The sequence below is a fragment of the Podarcis bocagei genome (assembly GCF_964188305.1).
Source record: "Podarcis bocagei genome assembly, chromosome: 11".
Taxonomy (NCBI): Eukaryota; Metazoa; Chordata; class Lepidosauria; order Squamata; family Lacertidae; genus Podarcis; species Podarcis bocagei.
In genome coordinates this window covers 45,736,822-45,759,628 of record NC_138136.1, presented here as the reverse complement: position 1 = coordinate 45,759,628, position 22,807 = coordinate 45,736,822, and the positions used below count along the sequence as shown (strand labels likewise).

The window sequence follows — 22,807 nt, the reverse complement described above, 5'->3', positions numbered from 1 at the left end:
GAATCCATATGTTAGATGACTATCTTTTCCGGTCACAGAAGACACCATCTTTGAGAGCAAGATAAACACCAGGATCAAAGCCCCATTTTTATACCTATATGTACCCTTGACAATGAACAGAACAGATTGCGCCGATTTGACATGGAAGTATTCTGCACAAGCTAAGTTCATCTTTCCAATTGCATTATAATTACAAAATGCTCAAGTGTTTGGAATAAGGTTGTGCAATATTTCAGAAAAGAAACTTACACAGCACTGGATTCAAAGAAGTGTGAAAGCAATGAGTTTACTCATTAGTGTGATTTTGCAAAATGCTGCGCAAGTGCTAGTGGAAGACTTTGCACAATAAAGTTTCTGGAGCTGTGGTACAGTGCGCCTGCAACTTGTATATACACAGGGTGCATTCCGTTTCCCACTGCAAAGTAAGCCCTAATGGTCAGATTGCATATGATTTAACTTTGGTATTATTATTATTATTATTATTATTATTATTATTATTATTATTATTACTATTATACCTTAATACTCTCAAGTCTTGCTTTCCTGTGAGCAACTGTCTGTGCTCCAATCACTAGGGCTTGCTCTACACATGTGTGGAAGACTCAAGCTATAAACAGTTAAATATATGGAGTCCTCATAAGAAAAAGGAAAACGATCTTGCGCAAATGGAAGACACCCTATCACAATAATTCCATTTTTCTTGTGCAGTGCTCTTCTGTGAAGTTTGAGACACGGATTCTGTAAGCAGAATAGGCTTTCTGCTGAGAGCCAAGCTGTTTTTTCCTGAATTGTACAGAAATTTTATCTTCAAAAGCAACACTGTTTTAGTAGAAACAGATATAATTTGATTGGTGCACCAGAGAATGCCAGCGAAGCAAAATTACAAGAGGTGAGGCATACCCATTAGAAACTTCATTGTTTATAAGATGATTTTTTTTAAAGGTCAAGTTTTGATAAAAACACTCTTGAAAAGTGGTGCCCTAATTCAGGATTTCAAACAACAAACTGAAGCCAGGATATGCCTAGATTAAAATGTCAGACTGAAACAAGAACTTACGGATCTCCAGCTCCTGATAAGTCTGTTCCATTTTCCTCATACTCATGAAACAAATCTTGTCTATCAAGGAGTTCTTGGTATTTCTCTTGATAATCTATGATAGAATTTTTTATTTAAAAAATTAAGCTGCATTTCAAAGTTTAGTTCATTCACTATACCCATAACTAAAACTGTACACTCAGTAATACACAAATAAATGTTTGGATGTATCTAAGTAACAGATGTGCAAAGCATGATCAGTGTAAATTTGATGCTGTTTCGAGTACCACTTACAAGATTTTAGGCACATCACTTTGTTGCACTCCATTCCATCAATGTAAGGTTAAGAAGATTAGGTGAAATTAACAAGCTGCTTCAGCAAGCAGATGCAATGATACAAATTCACACTCTCACGAAAGAAAAAGGTTGCAAGAACCAAGAAAGGGGTAGAATACCACAAGGCTTCAATTCACAGCAATCACAGAGGAAAAACTTTATTTCAATCCTATAATTTGTTGCCAATAATTCATTAACAAATGAGAAAAGCCGTAATGGTTCCGCATTCCAGTTTCACTCCCAGCCTTCCCATGTTGAGCAGGAAGGTCTGCAGGGGGCTTCTAAGCAAGTCCAGTTGACCACTTTCAGACTTTTCTGTTCAACATGGGAAGGCTAGCGGTGGCACTTACATGGTTGAGGCTGGAGTGCACTAACGCTACTCAAGTTGCCATTCCCTAGTCAGGTGTTAATACCTGAACAGGGCTACTGTTTAGGTGCCTGGCCAGAGTCAAGGGTTTCCTGTTGCTGTTCTGTTCTTGTTGGAGAGGGAGAGATAACAAAGTTCTTGTTTAGCTTCCTGACTGGTGTGCCCTCTAATCCTTCCATAACTAACATTAAAGCTATGGGTGGGATTCACTAAGAGAGCCCCATTAGTGTAAACCCTGTGAAAGGGCTTCTGCCTGAGCAATGGGACTCCCCCCACGTTCTTAAACTGGCTCAGGTGTAGGTGTGTGTGTGGAGAACACCCAGAACAGTATGTGGGAAGAGGAAAGGGGTGATTGTTCCATCTGCCAAGCGGCAAGCTTGTTCAATGTTGAATTCCACCTAATGTTAATACAGGAAACTTCCCATTTGTGCAGAGGTTTTGTTCCAGGTCATTGTGTGCTTGCATGAGATTGCAAACCCACTCAAATAGCCGCTAAAACCCCATTCTGCCCCACCCCTTTACTGATGATTCAGTGAAGTCACTTCTGGGTTCAGTGCTGTGAATGTGTGCAGGATGGTGCATATATTGGTCGCGCCTAAAACGGGAGTTGCCTGTACATTTTTACAGAGGTTTTCTTTAATATCAAACTTCATGAGCTCCTCAGATAATTTCTGCCTAACTGCCCCCCCCCCCGCATGAAGTTGTTGACATACCTGGATCTGCTGCAGTGAAAGGCACACCTTCAGATGTGTAAAATGTTGGTTCATTCTGAAATCAAAATACGATTGTGTTTATCAGTAACTACTTCCACATTTTATCAGTACTTTATACATAGTCTGATAAATGCATCTGAAGCAAGAGGAAACACAACTATTCATTACCATAAAGTAATTAGGGTCATTTTCTGGAGTTGCTTCCCTGTATGTTGAAGTTATATGCACCCTTCCCCAGTTACTTGACCGTAGTTCTACCAGTTTCAGAAGCATATGCTTTACATCTCTGTAAAAAGAAAGTACATAATAAAACTCACTGCATTTCCAACAAGAGGGAGTAGTTTACTCACTGCTTGCAATCAGAACGTAAGGGAGAAACAAAACAAAACAAAACAAGATACCTGTTGCTCATTCATTCACAGCTGCTCATGAACTCATTTAAAACAATGTTTTAACTAATTGCCAAAGACAATTTAATTTGGAAAGTAATCATTTACATTTATATATTTATTAAATTGTATACCACCCTTCATCTGAAGACCTCAATTTTGAATTTGAAGTCAATACTCTCATTCAGTCAACACAAACATGACATTGGTGACCAGACCCACACCGCTGAAGAGAAGGGAAGGCTATTTTTGCTGATGTGCTGTTCCTCTGGGGGTACTTTTTTTGGGTGCTGGATGATGCAGGCAGCAGTGAGAATTGCCTAAAATCACCTCCCCTCTCCTTCCATTAGTGAAGGCATCTACTGGATCAAAAGCGTATCAGTGAGCACAATGGCATCAGTTGGATTCCACCCATTGATTATCAAAGACTCATCTATTTGAAAGCAGTATGACTTAAACCATGTCAGAAATTTCAGCACAAGTTGTATTAAAGATACCACAACAACAATTCTTAACTACAGTAATGATCAGAAAGCTTTAAAAGCTGTTCCACCTTAAGAGATGGCAAAGAACAGTAATCATCCCAAATGGAAAGCTAGGAAGCAATGAATTTTCTCACTACCTGCTGCAATTTGCATCCAAGACAACGTTTTCAATTTTCTGTATCATTTCATTCATATAAGTCTTTCCTTTTTCTTTCCATGCATCTTCTAGTACTGAGCCTGTCAACTAAAGAACACATACTATTAGCAGACATTTTCAAAATGTGACTTTAAGGTTAATGACATTTCTGCAATCACAGGGTCTGTGATGAAGGCCTTCATAATACTTTTAAATTATTTAATTGATTAAATGCATTTCTAAACAGCTTAATATTTAAAACTCTTAAAGCAACATAAAAATAAAAAGCAGCACCTCACCCTGCAAATCTAAGCTACTTTGATATCCTTCTATGGCGGGGGTCGGCAACCTGCGGCTCCAGAGCCGCATGCGGCTCTTTAAAGCCTTTGCTGCGGCTCCGGGGCGGAGGCGCGAGGGAAGGAGGCGAGGGGCGGGGGCGAGGGGAGGGCGCGAGGGGCGGGGGCGAGGGGAGGGCGCGAGGGAAGGAGGCGAGGGGCGGGGGCGAGGGGAGGGCGCGAGGGGAGGAGGCGGAGGAGTTAGTTGCCTGAAGCCACTGTTCAAAACTGGTCACTGTTTTGAAGGGGAGTGAAGAACACACACTCAAAAAAAGGTAACTTGTTAATTTAATGTTTATTATGTTTACTGATTTGTGCTTTGTGACTGTTTGAGGTGGGTTTTTTTTCTTGGCTGGGCGGCGCGAAGAGAGGGAGGCTTGTGGTAGCGTCGGGGCTTGTCTCTAGCAAAGTAAGTCCTCGCTATTTGGTCACATGCGCAGCATTCTCCTTGTGGGGTTTAGGTGGCTTCGGAGGTCCAACACTTGCTTTGCCGGCTGCTTTCAAAAGCGTCGGAATCAGCTGTGCTGTTGCTGGGTAACCGGATCGTCCCAGCAGCCATCTTATCTGCCCATGTGGTCTTCTGAGGCGGCCGCCATCTTACTATAGGAAATTCCACGTGGGAGTTAGTTGCCTGAAGCCCCTTTTTAAACTTAAGCAGGGGAAAGTTTGGTGAATAGCTAACACTTTCCTTGGGGAACGTTATGCAACAGCTTATTGCTGGTCTTTGTCGTCCCGCCTTTGTAAGCAGGCTGCATTGAAAGGGGGCATATACACTGGTCACTGTTTTGAAGGGGAGTGAAGAACACACACTCAAAAAAAGGTAACTTGTTAATTTAATGTTTATTTCTATGAGGAGGAGTAATTCTGAGGGGTCAAAGAAAGAAATAATAAAAAGTGCCAAAAAAGGTATTTTTATAATGACGAATGCCTCATTATTATATATTATTTACATCAGGCACTGATTATGATTTATGGTACACTGGGGCCCTGATTAATTTTCTATGGCATTTTGGGGCATTGGTTATTGGGCATAGCAAGTTGCGGTCGCGTGGAATTTGTGCTTTGTGACCGTTTGAAGTGGGTTTTTTTTCTTGGGAGGCTGGGCGGCGCGAAGAGAGGGATTATTTTTATAATGACGAAGATGACATTGGGCCCTCATTATTAATTATTATTTACATCAGGCACTGATTATGATTTATGGTTCACTGGGGCCCTGGTTAATTTTCTTTGGCATTTTGTGGCATTGATTATGCAGTCGCGGTCGCGTGGAATTCGACGTGGAGTTAGTTGCCTGAAGCCCCTTTTTAGTTGCTTGAAGCCCCTTTTTAAACTTAAGCAGGGGAAAGTTTGGTGAAAGTTTGGTGAATTGCTGCCAAGGAGTGTGGTGGAGTCTCCTTCTTTGGAGGTCTTTAAGCAGAGGCTTGACAACCATATCTCAGGAGTGCTCTGATGGTGTTTCCTGCTTGGCAGGGGGTTGGACTCGATGGCCCTTGTGGTCTCTTCCACATATGTATGTGAGCAGGTCTTCTCCAACAAGAACTATATTAAAAACAAACACCGATCACGCCTCACAGATGACAGCTTGCAAGCCTGTGTGAAAATGAAGGTGACGTCTTACAGCCCTGATGTGCAGACACTGAGCACTGAGGTTCAGGAGCAAAAGTCCCATTAACCTGGTTACCTGGTTGTAAATTAAATATTTTAATTAGCTATTAATTTGTCCTTTTTTCTTGAGATTGACAGCTGACTGCACGATCCTGTATATATAGCATTAAGGCCAGAAACAATATATGCGGTGTTATATTTGTTTTAAATGTTGCAATGTTTTTGCGGCTCCCAGTTGCTGTTGTTTTTTCGGAAACGGGTCCAAGTGGCTCTTTTTGTCTTAAAGGTTGCAGACCCCTGTTCTATGGAAACAAGAAGCTGCTTGGATGTTCTTCCAGTATTTATTTATGCCACACCTATGTAACAGCCTCATGCATAAATCTCTTTATTCTTCTGTTAGAGTCGCCATAGTAGGGGAGATAATAAAACCACCAAGCTTTGCACACCACTGGTTGAATGCTCTTGAAACCTATTTTTATGATTAATCACATTCTGAATTCCAGTATACCTGAAGGAGCGTCTCCACCCCATCGTTCTGCCCGGACACTGAGGTCCAGCGCCGAGGGCCTTCTGGCAGTTCCCTCCCTGCAAGAAGCCAAGTTACAGGGAACCAGGCAGAGGGCCTTCTCGGTAGTGGCACCCGCCCTGTGGAACGCCCTCCCACCAGATGTCAAAGAGAAGAACAACTACCAGACTTTTAGGAGACATCTGAAGGCAGCCCTGTTTACGGAAGCTTTTAAGGTTTAACAGACCACTGTATTTTAATATTTTGTTGGAAGCTGCCCAGAGTGGCTGGGGAAACCCAGCCAGATGACCGGGGTATAAATAATATATCATCATCATCATCATCATCATCATCATCAAATCTGGCTCTCTTTGAAAAAAGTTTGGGCACCCTGATTAGATCAAGTATGATGTAGAAAACAACTCTTAATACTAAAAGAAATGCGTGGGGTGAGGGTTGTATTTACCCCCTCCCTCAATATTCTCAAGATTGACTGATAACTGTTAAATGGATTAAAATGGTTATACATAATGAACTGGGTCCAAATTTGCATGAGCAAACCTCTGCTTGCCATGGCTTTCCTACTCTCCCCGCTCTACACTGTGGCCTCTATGCCTCCTAAAAAAGCTGCTTCTGTTAGTCAAACCCCTGTAGAATGTATTGTCTGAGGCTGAAGGAACCTTGGATGCATGGAAGTCCTTCTACACATAAAAGAACAAAGCCAACGTGATGTAACAGAGACTGTTACTTATCACATCTGTATCTTCTCATGTTTGCTCAGAGGCAGTTTAGTTTGAGATATGTCCAGCCAGAGAACTTCATGAGTGAGTGAAAATTAAACCACACCCCCACAAAAAACCAGGCCATGTTCACCACTTTTATCCACTATGCCTGCATATAAAAATCCACTTTTTAAAAAGTAATTAATGTCTGAATCAGTATTAGTAGCGTTTTAACAAAAGTTCCCCAAAACACATATAAGAACACAACTACAAATAATGAAAACATCATACTTTCAGTAGCTTCACCGCACAGGTTAAATTGTTGTCCACAGGATTAGAGAAAAGGGTGTTCAGTAATTCATGAAGTCCAGTCTGAAGAATCTCTGCTCGGGTTAGTTGACCTTTAGTTCCTTTTACCTATAAAAACGTACATATGAATGTTTACATGCCATTAAAATTTGTGTAGTTTGGAACCACTGGTTTGATGACTTCAAAATTAAAAATATTGCAAGTCATTTAAACCCAAGTGTCTGGAATTGTATTTTCCTATACAAAACTAGCTGCTTACAGAACCATAAACCAAAAGCCCATGATCAGGGGTCTATACATTATATCCGGGATAGGAAGTAAAAAATACTTTTACTAGCCCAGAAGAACACAGTAAAAATGCCCTGAGCAGATGCAGACTGCCTTTGCTTTTTCAACAAACCACTCTGCTCCTCCCATAGAACAAAGAAAGGTCAATAGCACAGATGGCACTATGCTAAACCACTTGTGGGTCTCTTTCTGAAAATTTAGCATTGCACCTTCCTCCCTGTTAAGAATGTGGCTAAAGAACACACTCCCTCCCCTTTCTTTTCTGGCTTTGGGGAGCCATTTCTCTACGTTTCTTTTCGGCAGCAGTAAGTCTTCTCCCCCTTTTAAAAATCAACAAGACTACTTTGTTCTGCAAATATATATATTCTGCCTGCTTGCTAAATCAGGAATAATGATTTTGTACACTTGAATAGCTAAGAGGAAATTTAAAGCCACCTTTTATAATAGCTTGTTGAAATCAATGCTACTTAACTACACTAAATACTTTATTTGCCAATTGCACTACATTACTTAGGCTTAAGAAGCCTAATTCTAGGAAGCTGGCTGGCAGATAAAGTATTTAGAAATTGATACATTCATGCTAGTATTCCTAATCACCTAATAATTCTGGATTAACTTTACTGTCTGAATAACTCTCAAGAATATTTTGGCCCTTCCCTTAAACTCTCAGTTTTGGTTAGAAAAGAAAGAAAATACTTCAATCTACAATGAAACTAAACCTTGTCATCCACGGCAGCCATTCCATCAGGCTACATGAGAGGGAAAGAGCTGGGAATGTAGGTCTCTCCATGAGTTCTGCTGAAGGACCCAACAACTTTTGACTCCTCTTGGCCTCAAACGCTTTCCATTCTAGATGGTCATTAGAAGAAATAACTAGGAAATATTGCTTGAAGTCCTCCCTGCCCTTCCGATCCTTTTTCCTTCATGTATTTTATACTGTAAGTCTCAAAGCAGGGACCATCTTACCTATGGTGACGTGGTTATGGGAGCTCTTTCTAACCACCAAGTGGGATAAAATGCTGCATGTTAAGAATAAATGAGTGTATAGCAGTTTTGTTTAGGGAAATAAAGTGATAAAGGATAGTAGCAGAATTCTACTCAACTGCTCATTAAGGAATATATAGTTCACACCATCCAATGTTTTGGCAAGTAAGCAAAAAGGCACTTGGATGTTTCAAGAAGGATTTGGACACTTTAACAGAAATAATAATTTTACTGAAATTATGCAATAAATAAGAGAACTCTACGCTAAAGGTATGATACTTATTTTTAGATTTTTACTGCTTTTGACTTATAGTCAAAATGTACGCTTAGATCCTTTTCTCACCACTAGTCTGATTTTTTTTAAAAACCAAATCCCTTTACCTCTAGATTTAGATAAAGCTCAGCTAAAAATAGCACAAATGCATGAAATCTTTTCCGTGCAGCTTCATCTCCTTTGGCAGCTTCATCTCTATTTTCATACTCTTTTCGACACCTAGAAAAGACATGTTTTAATCAGCAATATTCTCAAAGTGAGTCAGTTCTAGTCATACAAAAAAATTAAAAACCTGCAGTTAAAAGCCAGTATTAATGGGGAATAATAGGCAAAGGATAGATTTAAATGGGATGGCATATATTTGAAACAATTGCATATCCAGGGCTTCATTTCGTGAGTATGGTTGTTCACTACTCAAATAGATTGCTGCCATTAACTTAAATGCACCCTTCATATATTTAGCTATATATTTCTGGGTTCAGTTACACTCCTGTGTAATTAAGAAAGGGATATGCAGATAGGACTGACTCAATTGTCAATAGCTTCCACCGAGATCTATAATGCAATATAAAATGAGATGTTGTCCAAGATAAAATTGTGAAGAGGCAAAACTTCCCCAGATTACTAGAGACCCATCCCAACTGTGTCCGTGAATGCATGCTGAAACGCTTACACAGATGGAACATTTGTAATAGGGCAACATTGGATTCCACCCAGAGAAAATATACCAGCTGAATGTCCAAGCATATTCATCACTTTTCATTCGTTAGAATAAAAAAGCTGAACTTCAGCACTATAGGCACCCAGCTTCTTTACCCACTAAGTTATACAAGTTGCAGTTAAGTTTATATATATGGTATTATTTATAAGCATGGGAAGACTTAGAGATACACACACAAATGTATTCTTGGTTGGGTGGGGGAGGAAAACAACGGATTGTTTATCTAAAAAAAAATTAAGGTGGTTTCCTTTCTGCAATTATGCAGGCTAGAAATTTGGATTAAAAATGAAAGCTGGGACTCTTGGAAACATGGAGAGAATATAGAATATACACAGACTAAATTAAGGCTGGTTGACTGTTAGCAGCTTCTCCTTCATTACTATAAAATCTGTAAGTTTTACTTACTAGAATATGCCAGCCAAAACATTTGAAAAGAAGAAATGAAGCAAAATGAGGCAAAAATCCCAAAAGGCCTCTGATGTAAAGAGAGCAGAATATAATTATGCAACACATAAAATTGTTCTGGTAGTCCATTGGGCAATCTCTTGAATCAGATGTTTAAGCAGGGAAGAAACACAAGAAAATCAAGCCAATTTTGAACATGACTGTTTAATGCTATAAAAATACAGATACTGACCTGTGAAGCAGTAATTGTCTAAAGTTGCCACTTTGTGGATTAATGGTGAGATTATGAGAAAGATAATTGCACAGCCTTGCTCCCATATAAGAAAAATTTGGAACAGATGTAGCCTTTCAAACAAAAGAATAATTGGAATTAAAATTACAAAATGCTGTGGATTTCTTGTACTTAAAATATTTTCCTTGACCCCTCCACAAGAACGTGAAAAGAACAATATTCAGCTAACCAGATATCACTGACTGTTTTTTAAAGGCCCCAACAACCACCAGCAGCTAGGCCTCCTCTAAGGGTCAGTTAACTCAGTTCTTATTTATTATAATGCATCCTTTCTTATACTCATGTGCCCCCTTGGTATAATTTTGGCCTTTGAAACACTTAGTTCCTTGCTCTTCCCTTAAGTCCCACAGCTGCAACGCTGCTACCTCCCACTCACAGCCATCTCAGAAAGTAGTTGTGAGTTATCTTTGTGCCTAGTCCTCTAATTGATAAAAAGAGTTCAATTCAAGGTCTCTGTCCTCATTTTCAAAACTTCCATGAGGTTTCAAATTCACTTTTGGCAGAAAGACATCTTCTACATCCTCAACATTTGATAGTAAATATTATCTAGCTGAATTTATACAATACCCGGAGCAGAAAAAGATGCAAAAACCAGTGCATTGTGAAATATAAAAACAACTACAGGATACATTGTAATGTTAGCAAAGTGGCAGATATCTCTTTCAAGTTGTGGACGCTCTTTAAAGCAGAACTTTCCAAACTGTGTCGTGACATGTTAGTGTGTCGGCTGCAGTGTGTAGGTATCATGCAAACGCTCCCTGCGCTCGTCCCGGGGCTGGAAAGGGGTTAGTTTAACCTCTGTTTTGCTAGTAAAACTGAAAATTACTGTGTTGCAAAATGATGCATGTCTAAAAAGTGTGTCACCAACATGTAAAGTTTGGAAAGCTCTGCTTTAAAGATTCAGCCTTTAAATTAATTGGGCCATCTTCCGGTTTGGATGTAAGGCTAGTAAGACAAAAGTACATAATGCCCATGGCTTGAACTGCATTTTTCAACGCTAAAAAAAATGCCAATTAACAGAAGTAAGGAATGATATCGCAAAAATAACATTAAGTAGCCTCAGAAAGCAATACGTATTTCCTTTGGAGTAGGCCATATTGAACATAGAAGGCCTTACATTCCAGTAAACAAACACTGGAGAAGGTTGCAAGTGAAAAAGAGGAACAAAGAGGTATTTTCCTATTTCGTATCTAAGAAGTGCTACTTAAACTTTGATTTCTGAATTGGCATTTACACGTGCCCTGACCTATGACACTATGAGCATTGAAGCTGGAACTAATATTCTATTTTTAAAACATTTCCTGGAATTTTAAGTAGGTTACAATAAGGTTTCATAAAGCAAATGAACTGTCCCCCAAAAGGAAAAGACTACTACTTTGGATATAAGAGTTGGTTACCCTTTTCCATTTGCTTTGTGTACTAAAATACATTCAGTGAAGATTAAACAAATATTTCTAACCTATATCACAGAATGTAGGTTTCCTCCATAACAGACTTTAAAAAACAGGGAGAGTATCATCATTCTGCAGCCCATTATTCAAAGGTACACACCTTTCTGTCACTATTTTAAACTTGCATGGCAAAATTGCAAGGAGTTGGTCCTCACTATCAAGGAAGAGCTGATCAACGAAGTGAAAGTACTAGGAACCATGGAAGGAAGTGATCACGGCCTCTTGGGTTTCACTGTACAGAGGCATGGGAAAGCTGAATGTAGTTAGACATGCACTCTGGACTTTAAGAAGCTTGATTCAAAATAAGCTTAAGGAACTACTGGGTGAAATTCCATTTCAGAAAGATTCAAAGATGAATGACAGTTTCTTAAAGGTGAAGAAGAAGAAGAAGAAGAAGAAGAAGAAGAAGAAGAGGAGGAGTTTGGATTTGATATCCCGCCTTTCACTCCCCTTCAGGAGTCTCAAAGCGGCTAACATTCTCCTTTCCCTTCCTCCCCCACAACAAACACTCTGTGAGGTGAGTGGGGCTGAGAGACTTCACAGAAGTGTGACTGGCCCAAGGTCACCCAGCAGCTGCATGTGGAGGAGTGGAGACACGAACCCGGTTTCCCAGATTACGTGACTACCGCTCTTAACCACTACACCACACCAACAAGAAAAGTGGGAAGCATTTAAAGAAACCAGTGGGGTTGCATAAGGAGCTCACAGATGAACTGAGATGTAAGAAGGGCATGTATAAGAAATGGAAGAAAGGGGAAATCACAAAGGAAGAGTACACATGAATAGGCAACAGTTGCAGGGAAGTTAGGAGGGTCAAAGCTCAGAATGAACTCAGGCTTGCAAAAGAGGTTTATTCAGCTATGTTCAAAGCAAGAAGAAGAACAAGCAAGTAGTAGGTCCTTTGCATGGAGATGATTGACAAATGCTATTGGGTGACAAGAGAAAAGATGGAACTGCTCAACACCTACATTGCCTCCATCTCTCCCAAAATGAAAGCAGTGTCCAGCCTGGTAATAACAGAATAAATGATGCAAGGAGAGAGCTGCAGCCCAATATAGGAAAAAGTGGCAAGGGAATACCCAGCTACTTGAAATCTCCAGGGCCTGATGAGCTGCACTGAAGGATACTAAAGGAACTTGCAGATATAATCTCTGAGCCTTTGTATTTAATTTTTGATAATACTTGGAGAATAGGAGAGGTCCAGACAACTACCAACCTGTCAGATTGACATTGATAGCAAGAAAGGTTCTAGAACAGATAATTAAACGGTCAGTCTGTGAGCACTAAGAAGAGGCTGCTGTGATAACTGAGACCCAGCATGGGTTTCTCAATAATAAGCCATGCCTGATGAATCTCATTTCTTTTTCTGATAGGAGTTTCAAGCTTGGTGAATCAGGGGAATGCTGTGGATGTAGTCTTATCTTGATTTCAGAAAGGCTTTTCACAAAGTCCCCCATTATCTTCTTGTGGAGAAGCTGGTAAAATGTGGGCTGGACAAGGTAACTTTTAGGTGGATTTGTGGCTGGTTGACCGACCGAACCCCAAGAGTGATCACAAATGGTTTCTCATCATCCTGGAAAAAAGTGACCCATAATTGTTCAATGTCTTTATAAACGATTTGAGTGAGGGAATCGAAGGGATGCTCATCAAATTTGCAGATGAAACCAAACTGGGAGGGTTAGCTAATGCTGCAGAAGATAGAATCAGAATACAGAATGACTTTAACAGATTGGAGAATTGGGTCCAAACTAACAAAATGAATTTTTATAGGGACAAATGTAAGGTTCTACACTAAGGCAGGAATAATCAGGTGCACAAACATAAGATGGAGGACACCTGGATTGCCAGTAGTAAACATGAAAAGGATATAGAGGTCTTAGTTTACCACAAGCTTAACATGAGTCAACAGTGTGATGCAGCTGCAAAAATGCAAACACTCTTCTAGGCTGCATCAAAAGAAGTATAGTGTCGCAATCAAGGGAAGTCATAGTCCTGCTCTATTCTGCTCCTGTTAGTCCACACCTGGAATACTGTCCCCAGTTCTAGACACCACAATTTAAGGTTACTGACAAGCTGGAAAGTGTGCAAAAGAGGGCAACCCAGATGATCAAGGGTCTGGAAACCAAGCCCTATGAGGAACGGTTGAGAGAACTGGTTACCGTATTTTTCGCACTATAGGACGCACTTTTTCCCCTCCAAAAATGAAGGGGAAATGTGTGTGCGTCCTATGGTGCGAATGCAGGCTTTTGCTGAAGCCTGGAGAGCGAGAGGGGTCCGTGCGCACCGACCCCTCTCGCTCTCCAGGCTTCAGGAAGCTATCCCAAGTCTTGCAAGCCCGGCGGGATGTCCCGCGGGCTCGCAAGGCTTGCGGGCAGCAGCCTGCACCCAAAAGCTGGGGACAGCGGGGAGGCGCAGAGCCGCCACCCCGCTATTCCCCGACCTGATCTGGAGGCTGGCGGGGGGAGAAGCAAGCCTGCTTCTCCCCCCCACCATCCCCACAACCTCCAGATCAGGTCGTGGAAAAGCGGGATGGCGGCGCTCCGCTATCCCGCTTTTCCCCGACCTGATCGGGAGGCTGGCGGGGGGAGAAGCAAGCCTGCTTCTCCCCCCCCACATCCCCACAACCTCCAGATCAGGTCGGGGGAAAGCGGGATGGCGGCGCTCCGCTATCCCGCTTTTCCCCGACCTGATCGGGAGGCTGGGGGAGGGAGAAGCAAGCCTGCTTCTCCCCCCCACCAGCCCCACAACCTCCAGATCAGGTCGGGGGAAAGCGGGATGGCGGCGCTCCGCTATCCCGCTTTTCCCCGACCTGATCGGGAGGCTGGGGGAGGGAGAAGCAAGCCTGCTTCTCCCCCCCCACCATCCCCACAACCTCCCGGCTTCAGGAGAGCCCCACCGCCAGCCCCACAAGCTCGGGGGACAGCGGGAGAGGCGCAGCGCGCCATCCCGCTGTCTCCCGACATGGTTTGGAGGTTGGCGGAAGGCTTCCTCCTCCCCCAGCCCCGCAAGTTCCCAGAGCGATGCCAAAGCATGGCTCTGGGTCCCGTTCTGGGGGAGGGGGAAGCTCGGGCTTCCCCGCCCCAGCCCCGCACCTGGGGGGGGGGAATAAATTTTTTTTGCCTTTATTTCCCCCCCCCCAATCTAGGTGCGTCCTATGGACCGGTGCGTCCAATAGTCCGAAAAATACGGTATGTTTAGCCTGAACAAGAGGAGACAGAGAGGATATATGACAGGCATCTTCAAGTATCTAAAGGGATGTCACATGGAAGATGGAGCAAGATTGTTTTCTCCTGCTCTGGAGGGCAGGACTTGAACCAATGGCTAAAAGTTGCAAGAAAGAAGATTCTGTCAGGTTTTACGATGTCTCTCCCACACAAGATGCGGCAGGCTGACAGGTTAATTACTCTTAGATTTATTTAGTAATTACACAGAAGCTGCAGTCCGAGCTCTCCTAGCTCAGTCTTCACTAGATGAACCAGCTGGCCCCAATGGATGACACTGTCTGCACCAGCAGGACACCCTCCACTTTTTACCCCACCTCCTGCTGGGCTGACATTGCCCCAGTACCCGGCTCTTCCTCCTGCTCCGAGGGGATTTGGGTGCAGCCAGCCCCTCCTCCTCTCAAACAGAGTCTAACAGAGGCTGTTCCCCTGCAGCCGGCTCTGTGGAACAGTCTCACTCGGGAGGTGGTGAAATTTACTTCATTTGAGGTTTTTAAGTAGAGGCTGGATAGTCATCTGTCATGGATGCTTTAGTTAAGATTCCTGCATTGTGGGGGGTTGGAGTAGCTGACCTTTGAGGTCCCTTCCAAATCTACAATTGTATGAAGAGCTTCATCTCTAGTGTAAATAATTAACATCCAGATCTTCAAAAGCTCCTAAAGGCTCAATCTTTTATTTTATTTTAATAAAAGCAAACTTGATGTATCCCATGTTAATGTGAGATTAGAAATTCATGTAGATATTTTATATATATTACGCAACCTGTCCATCAAACATGACATATATATATATACACACACACACACTCTACCTGTTGGTATATGAGCTCAACAAGTTCTTGTAATGCTTCATCTGTAGTGACACAAGCATTTACAGTTTCTGAAAAATGTGCTCTTTCAGTTTCAAAACAAGCCGGCTGTTCTGCAAGGTGGTTGAGAAAGTCCTGCACATATTCTGTTAGAGTTGGAAATCCATCACAACCATCTTCCAAAGAAGATTCCTAAAAGCGATTATAGTCAGCTTTGGAATTAAACTTATTATCAGTTCTCATTCAAATGGCTTCAACAACTTATATTTACCAATAATAGCGGAAGGCAAAATAAATAAATAAAGCAATCTGAAGTTTAAAATAGCACACAACCCTGGAACAGTCTTAAACTGGGCATAAAGTGTTACTAGGGGGCCTTGTTAACAATCTTGTGGTGAGCCATGCTGTCCTGTTCACACACCATGAATACTTGCTGTTGGTGAATTACAGCTAAATTATAGATACTGTAAAATAATATATAACAACAAGACTGGGTGGTATGTCACAGGCACAGGATGCCCAATTCACTCAACAGGAGCTGTTTCAGCTAGGCAGTTGCAATGGCATTGGAATTTGTTTGTGTGTATACACACACTCTAATTAGCTAATTTTTTCCTCAAGTAAAATCTTCTACATTTATTCATTTTGTAATTATTACGTGCATATATAAAATGTAAACACTGTTGCTGTTTAGAGATGCTACTGCAAAAAAGCAAGCAAGCTGATTTTTTTCATACAGACCAGAAACAGTATATAAATGGACTTTCTGCCTCCCCTTCCAACTTATAGTCCTCCCCAAATCCACAATGGCAACCCATGTGTTACATGATAGCAAAAGATACTTAGTTTTACGGAAGGGTATTTGAAGTCAAGTATACTAGCACTCTTAATAATATTAATAATGTGCTGTGTGCAGTACTGGCACATAATCAAAAAAGAGGGAGAGGCTGTCCTCTCAGATCAGTCAGCTAGATATAGTGAAGTGTATACTTTTACATATACACACTACTAATACATATATTTTTAAATAGCCAAGGCCTATTAGAAGGCTTTATCCACAAAACCCCATGTCATTCAAGAGCAAACTTTTTCAAGCAGTCCCTAAGGCATTCTCAAAATTTCAGCAAAATGAATGTTGCTTACAGATTGTCTAGCTGACCTACTATTAGACAAATCAAAAGTTGCAGACAAACAGCAGCACTGAAGTGTCTATGGGCGGGAGATTTCTTCATTTTAAACCATTTTGTGTTTAAGGATCTCTAAAACACCAAGAGATGGAATTTTCAGCTTCCAAGATCAAAGTCATTTCTTACAAAGAAGATTAACAAGTCTAGCAGAATGTTCACATTGGCCTCACTTGCTTGGAAATGGAAGAGAGAGGAGGCTAAATACTTACTGTAAGATTAGGGGTATATCCTGAGGGGTAAAATTCAGGTGCATTCACAGAAAGCTTTGATGTTACCACTGGAGCCACAACCACCTGAGGTTTAGCCATTCCTGATTTAGAACTATTTTTTTCTGGTAAAGATGTAGCTCTTGCCTGTTCTGAAAATTTAAAATATGAAGAAACTGAGTTTGCATGTTTCAACCAAAATTCATTTAAAATACTCCCCCCACCAGTGTACTGGGCGCCCAAAATCTTGTTGGCATCTCTGCTCTTCTGCTCATTGTTTCTCTTTCTCACTATTGACATTATGCAACCACTAGCACTTAAACAAACCACTTTTGTCAGGGTCAACCATGGAAAAAAGGAAACTAAGCTCAGCTTTAAAGCTAGGAAGAATTAAAAGACTTTACTATCATTGTAGTGCAGTCTCTTAAACACAAGGCAGTTCTATGACAGCTGAGAGATGGCTTTATTCCTTTACTAGAGAAGATATGCAATTTAGACACAGTTCTTGCCACAGGCGCATGGGTGGCTGTTAATATACATGGTGTTCATAAAGTTATAAAGAGCTGCATCATACCACATCAGGAAAACCCCAAATGTGAGAATAAAATTTATACCCTGCCCTTTAGCAGAAAAATGTCCCTGCCTACAGGCTCATGATCTAAAAAGACATGACACATGAGGAAAAATGCAGGGAGGGAGAGTGAAATTCAGAGAAGATTTAATCTCAAAGAGAAAAAAGAAAGAAAAAGAACCCACTCAAAGTCCAATCAATCATTAATAGTCGAAGCCCGCAATCCTAAATGGTGTGTGTGAGACAGAGAGCTAAATTCAAAGGCAGTTCTATCATCTCATCCTATGCCCTTCTGGGCTCAAGTTGCAGGGCAGAACAGAGGGAGTGCCCTTCCACTCATTTCCAGCACAGGTCGGTGGGAGATGCCTTTTTACCCCCCCCCCCCACTTCATTGGTAATAACGAGAGGATAAGGTGAGGGAGAGCTCTGGACACCCTCAATTCCAATTTGGGGACAAGTTGTGGGGCCAAGAGGTCACTGGATTGAAGCCAACACACACCTGTTTGATCCTAGCAATGTTGGGTTGAAGCTCCATTATCAGTTGGGGCAGGACTTCAGAGGAGCTTCTAGCACTGGAGAGCTAAACTCTTAACCTCAGATCTCCCTTTCTGACTTAAGCAGGAGGGATCCAATTTATCCTATGGCCGCTGGGATGCACTCCCAGGAACCACTAGATTGTCCACTAAGAATCAAAAAGAGTGGTTCCCAAATATTTTATTGCACAGAGCATTTGAAAACTGCTGAGCATCTTGGCTGACCACTAAATATTTCCTGCCTGTTATAGCTACTGCAATATGCTGTGCTAGATAACTGCATTATTTTTAATTGCTTTCTTAATTGCTTTTATTTCTTATATTGGATTTTATTGTATTACAGTTTGAATGACTTCAAACTGTAATACAATACTACACCATAAGAAATAAAAGAAGCAATAAAATACAATTACAAATCAATATGAATATTTAATGCTGACATGGTGCAGACCACCCGAATGAAGCTTGTGAATCACTGGTGGTCCATGGACCAGTCAGGAAACCCCTAGTGTAGGAAGTTTGTGAACAGAGAAACAAAATCAATGAACATTTGAGCCTACACTACTGATGATTGATTGTCTATTAAGTGGTACTGAAATGGGGATCTGAACAAGTCCCCCACTCAGTCAATCTGTTATTGCCTAGATTTTAGCTAGTTATTAAGACTGGAGTGTCATCATCTGGTAACCCACCATAGCTCTCTTGGATCACACAGAAGATTGTACTATAACCTATGTTTCCCTAGCCACTAGAATGCATTTCAAAGAAGTTCTGGGGTGCATTTTTTTAATAGAAACTGAATATAAAATAATCACTTATATATTTAAAAAAATGTATAATTGGGGACTGTAACTGTTAAAAAAAACTGAATTAATTGGCATTAGATATTGAAGACATTAGGCTGTCCCTGTTCTTTCAATTCAAACAGAGCTTGAATTTTGAGGCATAGCTTTGCCTCAGAATGTAAATAAAGATTCTTGTTTGTGTGTGTGTATATTTATGTATCTCACACTCCTTAAGTCAACAGGTGTTACCATGACAGCTTCTTGTGCACCCCTTACAAATACAAAGTAATAATTCTTATGCACTGAAGATTATACAGAATAAAGCAAAGTTTTGCATTACCAAAACATAAACCTATTTCCTGGTCATGTATAAGAGGAAAAATATTCAAAATTTAAGGTATTTATTAAGTATAAAGCCTTTTTGCCACATTTCAGACAAAATAGCAGACATGTGTCAGTCTTTCTGTTGTATTTAATTGTATTTAAAAGGCATTTTAATTCATAGGGTAGAATCCAATTGGTCCTCCTGTTGCTGTTGCTCCAGCAAAGGTGTCAGCAAACAGAGGAGAGGAGATTTCAGCTCATTTCCCTGTCTCCTACAATCTCCAGAAACATGTTCTGAAGTGTCCCCTAAACCCCCCCCCCCGCCCAGCAACAGATTTTAAGGGTATCAGGGACTAAAAAAGGGGATGGTAAAGGTAACCCTACCCGTACGGTCCAGTCTTGCCAGACTCTAGGGTTGTGCGCCCATCTCACTCCAAAGGCCGGGGGCCAGCGCTGTCCGGAGACACTTCCGGGTCACGTGGCCAGCATGATGAAGCTACTCTGGCGAGCCAGAGCCGCACATGGAAACGCCGTTTACCTTCCCGCTAGTAAGCGGTCCCTATTTATCTACTTGCACCCGAGGGTGCTTTCGAACTGCTAGGTTGGCAGGCGCTGGGACCGAGCAACGGGAGCGCACCCCGCCGCGGGGATTCGAACCGCCGACCATACGATCGGCAAGTCCTAGGCGTTGAGGTTTTACCCACAGCGCCACCCGCGTCCCACCAAAAGGGGATGACAGATCAGCAAAAATCACTTCCTCTCTGTTATCAGATAACTCCTGCTGAATCAAGGGCACCAACTGGATAAAACCCATACAGGTAATTAAATATATTGTATCATCAATGTATATTCTATGCTATGGATGGCAGGCATAAGCAACTCTGTCCCAAGAAGTTTACAAATTAAGTTTTTAAATGAATATGTTGTCTGTCCTAAATTTTAGGGTTAAGGCAGGCGAGGCACTTATTTACAGCTGATAACATATTCTGCTTTCCTAATTTACTGTGTAGCTGCTTCCTCAAAGGCAACAACTTCTTTTAAATGCAGTACACAAGATGTGGGAATCTTGCCACCTTGCTCAATTTAAGCCCTGTATAATCGCCCTGAATATTTTTAATAGAAGAGTGGTAAAAATAAAATACACAAGAAACTTCCTTAGAAGCAGCAACAGATTTCAGTCAAATTTACTGCTGAATCCTCATGTTTCAAGATGTCAGCCTTCTTGCATCTTCTTATATGACTAATTGCTTTTTACATTTTGAATCAGTAATTAAAATTAACACTGGCTAAAATGTTGGTTGAGTTTCAAAACAGCCCTTTTCCACATGGGCACAAAAGCTCCATGAAGAGTTCAAAGACATTTTTACCATAATCTCCTAAACATGCTTACTTTAATGCAAGTTTCACTGGGTTCAATGCAACCCTATAAACAACGAAACTAAACTATGCAGAACTTACTCTAAATGATCATGTTTATGACTGGGCTGCTATCCATTCCAATCCTGACTGTATTTACTTAAAAAGAATTCCTATTAGTTCACAAGAACCTGCTTTCAAATAAGTGAGGCTAGACTTCAGAAAGGAAAATGACCTTAAGAAAAACACCCACACACAAGTTCTTATTTTACCCTGCCCTATTCCTCTCTATTGGACGTGGGTGGCGCTGTGGTCGGCGGTTTGAATCCCCACAATGGGGTGAGCTTCTGTTGCTCGGTCCCAGCTCCTGCCAACCTAGCAGTTTGAAAGCACGCCAAAGTGCAAGTGGATAAATAGGTACCGCTCCGGCGGGAAGGTAAACGGTGCTGCTCTGGTTTTGCCAGAAGCAGCTTAGTCATGCTGGCCACATGACCCGGAAAAACTGTCTGCGGACAAACGTCGGCTCCCTCGGCGAGTAAAGCAAGATGAGCACCGCAAGCCCAGAGTCGTTCGCAACTGGACTTAACTGTCAGGGGTCCTTTACCTTTTTATACCTCTCTAATCAGTAGTACCATCTTACTACCCAGTGAGAAACATATAAGGAACAGATTTCCAATTAATGGAATGGGAAGGTCAAATTATACGTACTGCACTACACACTAGCAAACTTGCACAAATATAAATCAACACATTGTTTGTAACCATACATATCTATTTCAGATCGCATTCAAGGGCAGTCTACAGAGAGGAAGGAGCATGCAGGGAAGATGACACACCATCCCAATCTTTTTTTTAAAGTGCACCTAGCCCTTGGTAACATAATAATCCTAATCCCATTCTTCGTCCCTGCCCAGAGAATTTAAATCAGGACAACATTAATGCCATTCCAATAACCAAAGAGACTTCAGGAAGTAAAATAATGGCTCTACCCTACGTGGGACCTAACTTCATCATGGCCAGTGGGGGTTTATTCCCAAAGAAAATCTGCAAAGGACTGCAGGCTTCAATTCCCGAAGTTCAAAAGGCCGTCTCTGCATCTATTCGGGATGAAATGGCAAAAACATTGGTGGAGGAGTGGATGGGAGAGATAGAAACACCAGCAGGGTGCATTTCAACACAGCCCAGTGATATAATTACTACAGCAGTGCCGCCGACGCAAATAAATATAGTCACCCAGTATGCGGAGCCGGCCAAAAATAGAGGTGCTCTTGAGGAATAGCGGTGCATGACGCTAGACACCAAGATACAGGGCTGTGTCTTAAAAATGCACCCTGTTGGTTTCTATCCGTCTCTCCCATCCACCCCTCCACCCCCAAAACACACACACACACACACACACACACACACACACACACAAAATCTCCCTCTAAAGGCGCCCCTGCATAGCCCCCCCATGGAAGAGAGGGAGGGGGGGAACCACACATTTCCCCCACCCCAGCCAGGTTTGCACACTTTCTGCCAGGGGTGCCAACTTGAATAAAACATAGGGGGGGGTAGGTAAGCCCCGCCCCGCATAATCGATGACATTACGCAGTGCACGCACACCCTTGGAATGGCAATGCCCCTAAACTTGGGGGGGAAACCCCTCAAATATTTTATTGTTTGGTGGGAGGGCCAAAAATTGCCTCCCGGCCCCTAGGAGTTGGCTCCTATGTTTTCTTGCTCAGCTATGACTGCGAGGAAGGAGGTTCCCGACGACGGGCCAAGGCTATGCGGCGAGGTCGGCCACCACATTTCCACTTCCTAATAATAATAATAATAATAATAATAATAATAATAATAATAATACACAAAACACGAAAGTGGGAGGGAAGGCGTGAAGGGACTGCGCAGGAAGCGGCGCCCCCGGGGGCCAAATACCTGCGGAGGCGCCGGCCCCCGGGGGCGCCGTCTTGGGCGGCCGGAGGGGTTCCTGGTGGTGCGCGAAGCCCTGCTTGAGGAGCTGCGACGGAGCCCCGAAGCCTCTTCCGCCGCCGCTGCTACCGCTGCTGGTGCCGCCTCCTCCTCCTCCTCCGCTCATCCCCAAGCGGGCGCCGCTCTCCGGAGCCGTAGGAGCCCCACCCCCTCGGCCTCGACCCGCACCGGGAGCCCGGTCGAAGCCGTTGTCGGACATGTCGGCCTCCTCAGGCCCGCCTCTTCCTCATGAGGGAAACCACCCGAGTCCTCCTCGGCCCGCAAGCGGCCGGCGCCCGCCCCGACACCCCTTGCTCCGAAGCCGCTTCACTTTCGGTTCCTCCTCCTCCTCCTGCTGCCGCCGCTCGCTCTTCCTCGTCAGGCGGAGCGGGGTGGGGGTGAAATCCCCACACACCGCCAGCCACCAAAGACGAACGAGACACACACACGCCCCCCTCTCGCGCTCAGTCAGGGACGCTTGTTGCGTTTCCCCGGTTCGGCTCACAGCGC

General features: G+C 42.6%; 2 protein-coding genes and 1 long non-coding RNA gene across 4 annotated transcripts in view; 1 reads left to right on the top strand and 2 right to left on the bottom strand.

The window, feature by feature from the left end:
• LOC308597441 overlaps window positions 1-1,039 on the top strand; it is a 6,707-nt gene extending 5,668 nt beyond the window's left edge. Inside the window, exon 3 of the long non-coding RNA XR_014012986.1 lies at window positions 2-1,039. This is a non-coding gene — a long non-coding RNA (uncharacterized lncRNA). The remainder of the gene's footprint in view (window position 1) is intronic.
• Window positions 1-22,807, bottom strand: part of LOC308597188 (uncharacterized protein C5orf34 homolog) — a 490,376-nt gene that overhangs the window by 19,778 nt on the left and 447,791 nt on the right. The window lies entirely within an intron of this gene.
• Window positions 1-22,807, bottom strand: part of PAIP1 (poly(A) binding protein interacting protein 1) — a 24,393-nt gene extending 1,586 nt beyond the window's left edge. The window contains exons 1-10 of the mRNA XM_081213008.1: window positions 22,265-22,807; window positions 16,779-16,927; window positions 15,386-15,574; window positions 9,843-9,955; window positions 8,592-8,703; window positions 6,921-7,046; window positions 3,464-3,570; window positions 2,621-2,738; window positions 2,453-2,507; window positions 1,058-1,151 (exon numbers count right to left, since the gene is read on the bottom strand). Of these exons, the coding sequence (XP_081069134.1) occupies window positions 1,058-1,151; window positions 2,453-2,507; window positions 2,621-2,738; window positions 3,464-3,570; window positions 6,921-7,046; window positions 8,592-8,703; window positions 9,843-9,955; window positions 15,386-15,574; window positions 16,779-16,927; window positions 22,265-22,517 (1,316 nt within the window). The 5' untranslated portion in view covers window positions 22,518-22,807. The remainder of the gene's footprint in view (window positions 1-1,057; window positions 1,152-2,452; window positions 2,508-2,620; window positions 2,739-3,463; window positions 3,571-6,920; window positions 7,047-8,591; window positions 8,704-9,842; window positions 9,956-15,385; window positions 15,575-16,778; window positions 16,928-22,264) is intronic.